This window comes from Aplysia californica, unplaced genomic scaffold, assembly GCF_000002075.1.
Source record: "Aplysia californica isolate F4 #8 unplaced genomic scaffold, AplCal3.0 scaffold00905, whole genome shotgun sequence".
Classification (NCBI taxonomy): Eukaryota; Metazoa; Mollusca; class Gastropoda; order Aplysiida; family Aplysiidae; genus Aplysia; species Aplysia californica.
The window spans coordinates 67,234-74,998 of NW_004798175.1; the positions used below are offsets into that span (position 1 = coordinate 67,234).

Sequence of the window (7,765 nt, forward strand, 5' to 3'; positions counted from 1 at the left end):
GCCCTTGTCCAAGAAGGCTAGGTGTAGATTTTTCCTACCAGAAGATCAGTGGTGTGGTTGAAAGACAGCAGTAAGAAGAACCCAATGAGTAGCAGTAGAAAGGCTGTAGAAAGAATCAGGAGCCCAGGGGAGAGGGGCAAAGGAGATGTGGGGGCAGAACGACGAGACGAAAGCAGACGACATAACATTGCTAGAGAGCAGGAAAGGAGGGGAAAGGAGACAAATTTGGAGAAGACAATTTTTCGGTCACTACCCGGATTCGAACCCGGGACCTTTGAATGAAAGGCCAACACCTTAACCTCTAGGTCACGAGAGCCCCCGTTTTGGCACGGTTAAATGGAGAAATATTATTATCACCATAAATCACACTGAGTAATAGTAGAATTTTTTTTTCTCCTTTCGCCCTGTAAAGTTCTAAAGATAAGTTAGTGAGAAATTATCATTTTGTAGCCAAGGTACGAATTGAGCTCAGCAGTCCTCTGTCATTATTATGTGACAATGATGGGGTTGATAACGTCGTACTGAGCACGATTAGGCGGATGAAAACCTCGGCACAGAGCAGTCTCTTTTGATGCGTGTTAACTTTAAAGAGAATAATGAATAATGGTCCCAGTTTCGTCTGTGTTTAGTGCTAAAAAAAAAAAGATGAATGAAACCTGCTCTTGACAAGTTAAAAGTATTAATATGTTACCTAACCGCAATTCTCTATTGCAGAAAAAAGAAACCTCGCTGATCTAAAAGTACTTAAAAGACACTTAGAGTATATTATTCTAGCCAAGGAAAGTCACCTTTATGTACCTGTTACTTGTGATTAATGAGTATTTGACTGATAATAGATGTTACTTAATAGGATATCTGCGTATCGATGAGCGACCTTGTCAACTCTTTAAGTTCGTACATTCTTGTCCCCCAACAATGTTTGAAGACACCCTGTTCTGGAGCACTTTCAAATAGGACCATAACTTTGTTATCCAAGTATATATTTCAAATCTGTTTTCTTTACCTAAGATTATTTAAAAATCAGGCAGCAGCATGTTATATTGCTTAATATACAAATTCGTGTTTTGATGTGTGTGTGTGTGTGTGTGTGTGTGTGTGTGTGTGTGTGCGTGTGTGTGTGTGTTGTGGTTCAAAATATACAGCCCCAATGCCTTTGGTCTGTTGTTGATCATAAATTATGATATGTGTCTGCTGCTACGTTTTTAAAGAGTTAAGTTCACCGAGTTCATCATGTGGTGTTAATTAACAAGGCAGGACATTCAGTACAGCATGCCCTCAATAGTAACTGCTATTAAGCGACTCATCAGCACTAGATCTACATGGGAAAAGAGGCTTGCAGTAGACCAGGCGAGGTGGCAAGCTGTTCCAGCACGCTATTGTTCCTGATGACGATCCCACTACCCTTGTTAAAGGCGTAGTGGAACCTCAAATAACCTTTTAAAGGGTTTTTTAAGAAATGGAAAGGGGGACAAAGTTTTGACATTTTTTTCTCCAAATTCAGCGAGCCAGTTCAGCTCGTGTTCGATTTCCCTCGGTTGTTTACTGTCCCAACAAAAGTATACGAATTCCCAGCAAATCCATCTCATCTATAATCAATATCTACGTTTATTGCATGGAGCATTTATTAATTTATTTTTTTTACTGCAATCAGGTTAAATAGGGGTCGGGGATATTAGTTATAGGGAAGGAAAATACTGGTGCTAAAAGACTGGATGAATAAAGTTGTGTCCCGACGCGGTAGAATCAGGCGCTCGCCAGTTTCTTGGGCATGTGGAGTTATAGGTATTATCTTAATTAAAGCGTGTTCATCTGTCTTGCTTTAGATGAAAAAACCCACCCGTCTATCCTAAATAGAAGACGAGGTACATGTATTTGCGATTGAAAGAAGTGGGGGTTGCCTGGTTTCAGAGGTAAAATGATTATAAGCGAGAAAATGGCCGCAAAATGTTGTGACTTCCAAAACTAATTGAGTCCTTGGAAACTGCAAATAAATATTTGTGTATCTTTAACCGATGTTTTTAAGTAGAATTCACATCCAAATGTGCTTTTACATGGACATAGAAGGAGTTGCGAAAAAAGAAAACATTCTATATAAATTGCACAGAGTGTGTTTCGGGGGCTTTGCTAGAGCACAATACCCTATCCACCAGATTTAGTTCCTTGAGGCTTTTTCTGCTTTAAAAAAAGCTGCATGGAAAAAATGCTTCGTGTTCAGAGATTTGAGGATGCAGATGATATTAAAGGCGATCACGAAAGGAGTAAGGCCTTTGGACAAAGGAACTTTGATTTTATTTTTTCGAACACTGGTAGCATTTTAAGGAGAAATGTGTTTACCTTAGATGACCATATTGAATATGTGACGTAATACATTTGTATTATGGAAAGCAAAAACATTTTTGGGTAAGAGTTTTACGGCGCTCGCAACTGCATAAGGTCATATGAGCGAGCGGGACACATTAAAAAACAATTTTGATTACTAATCTATATCTGTGAACGATATAAGGCAGGGAACGTTATTGTGTAGACAAATTATACTACGGATTTAAAAACCTTGGAATAAATTTTCTTCGGTAAGAATGACAATGCTGTTTTATAAATATGAAGAAATCCTATAGTCTGTATTGATCCAGCTGTCAGCGTACTAAATTTCATTAAACAGTTCGGCATGGCGCAGCTGGTAAGGAACTTTACAACGCGAGGACACTTGGAGTAGGTACAGGTAAAGTTGGGTTTCTGAAATCGTTTTCCTGGGATTGTTTTCTAGGTCTACAACGCCAATCTAAATTACTGAAAATCCTGTTGGCAAGCTCTGGTGTTGACGGTGTTTCAAACATGAAATAGTTCTAAAATAAGTTTTCAACAACAGACAACACACCACAGATAAAATAGATTAAAAATGTGCTTTCTACAGCAAGAAGGCAAGAATGACTTTGATATTTTGTAGATATGAAAAAATGATATTGCCTAAGGTGTATGTATAACAAATGTAGCGCAAGGTAGATATGAAGAAAAACTTTACCTCAAGGTCCGGACGGGGAAGCAAGAGCTATCTGTTTTAAAAAGTGTTCATCTGAATCTGTTGTGCGCTGATCGGTTTCGGTTTGGTAAAAATTTTGCAGCACTTGCAGCAGCTTTAAGTCTGTTCCATGCCAGACTCCAACATAAGCCACTTTTTAAAGGAGGGGGGGGGGGGGGGGCTACACCCCCAAAGTCCTGATTCGGCTAAAAATTATGGAATTTGAGTTGTAGGCATTTATAGCTTCCTCTGCCTCTCCTACAACTATTTCATAAAAACCCATAAAAGCCTTTTTTCTCCCCATACCGAGCATGTTTGTCACCACTATTTCCTCATAAAGTCAATATTTTATTTTTCTTTGTCGGCCGTTTTCTCAAAACGCTATAGATTTGCCTCTATACTTTTTTGAATAAATCCACAATTTTTCGTTCAATCTTCATGAAATTTTTACAGAATGAAAAGAAGATGTAATGCAAAACACAATTTCTCTGTTGAATATTTGATATATTTAATAGATTTATATTGGTGATGTCCAGAGTGCGGATTTTTTCGGATTTTTCTTAAACATGAATACTACCTCAGGAAAAAATAGATTAAAAATTGACTAATTCATTAAGGAAAAAAACAAAGACAAATTTTCAGATATAATGTTTGCTAACATGCTTGCAAAAAATAAATCAATGTCCATGAAAAATAAGTTTGGTATTATAAAACGTAAGACATGTCAACAAAATCCAATATGGCCACCGTATCCATGGAAACGAAACTTTTTTTTCTCAAATTTTATTGAAGATATTCAAACTCCTTATTATGCTCATTATATGTGCTAAATTTGGCAATATTTGGTTCTCTAATAAGCGAGATAGCCTTCACGTGTAACCCCCCCCCCCCCCCCTTAAAATGACGTTTGGTGGAGTCTTACACTAAGAAGTCGACAACTGTATGTTTTATGAGTGCGCTGTGTGCTGGTCGTGAATAAAACTTATAACACAATAAAAGGTTCACGAGTATCAGCATGTCAACGACAAACAAATTTGTTACAAAAACCTATCGGAATGATATATTTTATCCCATTTCCTTTGACCGAGTAATGAAATAAAAATGAAAAGAATAAATCTATTTGTCAATAATGATGATAATAAGTAGACATCGCCAGTGTATGTGGAGAAGCGGATAGGCGCTACGAGTCGCACGAGTTCGATTCCCGTTTGGGGAGAATTTTTGGGGAATATCTGTTTTTCTGCAGGGATGTTGTATTCCTTTCAACCCGAGTTGGTCGTGACGGGCATGATCAACACCTGCCTCCTGCATGATCGAAATTGTGTCGACAAGGGCATAAAACTGAGACATTAAAGATCAAAATGGGTAGACATCTGCCTTGAAATTGATTATTCGCCAGTTAAAGATATATATATATTGACTCCCTCCTGTATTGTCAATGATGGCGGATAAACTCATTAAGGAAACCTGTGGTGGTAATTCAATAACGCTTGAATACACACCACTTTGGGGCACTTTGAAAAAGAAGCATAGCTTTTTTATTCAAACAGATCGTTCAATTCTGTTTTCTTTTATATTATTAAGCTTTAAAAGGCAAGCAAACTATGGACAATGCAATTTCGTGTTTCTGGTTTATGAAAGAGTATTTGAAATGTACTGCAACTTTTTCACTGGTCTGCTGATCAGGCATAAAGTATAAATGTTTGCTGCATCTTTTAAAAGAGTTAATGATTATTGTAGGCAATACTCACCGAGCACTGAGACTTTTGTGTGGTCTGAGTAGTGGGCTGTTTTAAACAATTTAAAAGTCAACTAGTTTGTTTTGGGTTGTTGTTTTTTCAAACCTGGCAGACACAGTATGGCAATTTTAATTATCCTTTGCTAAGCCCTTTGCCGTCCTGGCTGGGATTGTATTCAGTTATCTGGTACGGATTTTTTGTTTTGTTATGTTTTTGTTTTTGTTTCCGGTTTTGTTTTTTTTAAAAGATGATATGGCAATGAAATTGAACTTTCTTTACTATGTTCTTTGTACTGACAACTACCGTTTGTCTGTCATAGGACATGTCATTACTCGCCCTTACAAACTAGAAAATACTTGGCCGAAAATCCCATTGTTCTTCATGTGCCAGATCTGAACCAGACGACGGCGATCAAGAATGTACTCATTTTGCTTCTCGATTCTCAAAAAAATCCCAATCATTTTCCTAACCCATCTGTTCAAGCTCTCTCTACGTAACTTAAATTGTTCTTTGTCTACCTCTGCTCCAGTTACCTTCACATTATCATGGATACAAAGGAACAAAAATGGGAGAAAAATATTTACTCTGTAGATCCGGACCAGGAAGGCTGTGAAGGTGAGCAAGAGTGAGATTGCCACAACCGAGTTGACCATCAGAGAGGCGGCCACAGACTGCAGACACAGGATGACCAGCAGAAACTTCCGTAGGCCTGGAGCGTACGGCCGGATGTTGTCCACCACCCCCATGACTCGGGAAGTGGCTGCCGGCAGTGGGAAAGGTGGGGTAGGGGAAGGGTAAGGGGGCTGAAAGAAGCTCTCACAATGCGCTTGAGTTTATGAGAAGCTTACAAGATGTACTGGGAATACGTCTAGATTTCGGGTGTGGAAGGAGTAGAGGGGGGGGGGGGGGGGTGAAGGGCTCTCCACAAAATGTTTGATAAGATGAGAGGCTGGCGTGAAATACTGGAAATACGTTGAGATGGAGGTAAAATGCGTGCAGACACAGATAATTGATCGGATGTTTGGAAGGCAACACTGGTAGGTCTTTCTCCACTGTTATCCCTATATTATGTATATTATTTTCTGTCTTTTAACCCTGCCAATCAGAAACACTTTTTTAAAAGTGCGTGGTTTTGTTGGAAATGTTTTTTTCTGTTCCTACAGAGGCGATAAAGGTCACCGAGGACACGAGACGCTAGGCCGAGGATACTCTCCGCCTAATCAATAACTTATAGTTCTCTGTTCAATCAGAAATCCGACGATGGTGCAATTACTCACGGTTCGTGTTATGTTATGTCCGATACTGAACCACGAACGATTTACAAGAAAATAGAACTATCGTAAGAAAACTGAAAAATAAAAATGATGAACAGCTGCCACTAATAAAACCTTCTTGAATGCTAAATTCGAAAACTAAATTGATTCAAGAAGGAATTGGATGACGCTCAATTCCTGATGTCAATGTAGAATGGATGGGAATAAGTTGGCGAACAGATGAAGTCAGCGATGCCCCCCCTGAGAGGATGAAGTCTATCCTTAGAGCACGCTGCTGTTTCACAAACGTAGGAATCCTCACAGCTGAAGATTACCACAATATGCACAGAGAAGACAATAATACACTTGGTAATATTATCCTGAGAATTGCTGTATATTTATGAGTCACTTTCCGTGATAAGGATTGATTTCTTTCGCTTCATGGTTTCCTTCGTGGAAGGTTTTACTCCTCACTCTACTAGGACGAGAAACGAAATGAATGCACGTGCGCACACCAGTAGGCAGATTTACTCACTCCAACGAAGCGGCAGATGTGACTTAGCTAGCGAGGTGGTGAGGAAACATGAGGCTGTCATTGTGTGTAGCGGATTTTCCAATACTCTCTGCATTGGAAGGGGGGAAGGGGGTTTAAACAAGAGGCACTACACGCTTCAAAAAGAAATACGAGAAAACAAGCTAGAAGGGACGATGGCAGTAGAAAGGCAAAGACTACTATAGTCATGGGCAGCATGATTATAGGAACAGTGCACCAGAGCAGTTGGCAACCGTTGAGATTAGTGGGTCATTGCATGTCAGTGTCAGCCTCAGGGGTCTGAGATGACACCTCCAAACAACCCACCGGCTTATAATCTACTTTGTGTAAGACTAACAACTGCTGAAAAACAGCGTTGCATTGTGTGTTTAAACCTGTTTCATCACTGAAAAGTTAGCTAAGGGGCCTGGTCTCCAAGCTTCATGTTCTTCTGTGATGGGCTCAGCCAGTTACATAAACTCACGTTAGAGAAATCACCATTAGCTCTTCGGACTAGGGTCATCCGCATCGTAATCGAGTACAACAAAAACTGAGCCAACTACGCATTCTCGTCTTGGTAATTTAGAGCTAGTGACTCATGGCCCGCGGGCCAATTGAGGCCCCCAGGACGACATTTTGCGGCCCCTACTTGACATCAAAGTTGAGAGTTACGTGCTGTGCGGTTCTCCCGTTGTTCTCACACACACCTGCCAAGGTGTTACCCTGTATTTTTTATTGTGCTTTCTTTTTCTTTTTAAATCTGTTGTAGGCAATCATAGAACCGTTCGTGTTCTGAACGGCCATTAATTTTTAAAGAGTAGGATTATTGGATCGGTTGTACGTTTTTCTTTAATACTTGGAACCTTTTTTCGAGAGATACTTGATGCGCCTATGCTCACCGTGGCTTTACCTCCTGCGGTCCCAGAGTATTTGAGTTTGAGATCCTAAAAGACAGTAGAAAGGAACGTAAGGTTGTTTGTGTAATAGACGAGTTGTCAGCTAAACAAAGAGAGTTTAAGTTGGGGTTTGGATACCATGTGTTTCTCTCTCTATCTCTGCCTGGCTGTTCCTCTTACAGTCCTCTGTTTGTTCGTATGTTTGTGTGTCTGTGTTTGTCTGTTTGTCGGTCTCTCTGTCTCTGTCTGTCTGTCTGTCTGTCTGTCTGTCTGTCTGTCTGTCTGTTATTCTGTCTGGCTCTCTCTCCTCTCTCTCTCTCTCTCTCTCT

General features: G+C 39.9%; 1 protein-coding gene across 2 annotated transcripts in view; it reads right to left on the reverse strand.

Annotated features, from left to right (window-relative positions):
• Positions 1-6,579, reverse strand: part of LOC101851376 — a 19,830-nt gene extending 13,251 nt beyond the window's left edge. The window contains exon 1 of one of the 2 annotated variants that reach the window (XM_035972917.1): positions 5,340-6,579. In XM_035972917.1, coding sequence (XP_035828810.1) covers positions 5,340-5,501 — 162 coding nt within the window. In that variant the 5' untranslated portion in view covers positions 5,502-6,579. The remainder of the gene's footprint in view (positions 1-5,339) is intronic. The other variant, XM_005110524.3, reaches the window with a different exon arrangement.
• Positions 6,580-7,765: the final 1,186 nt, after the last annotated feature.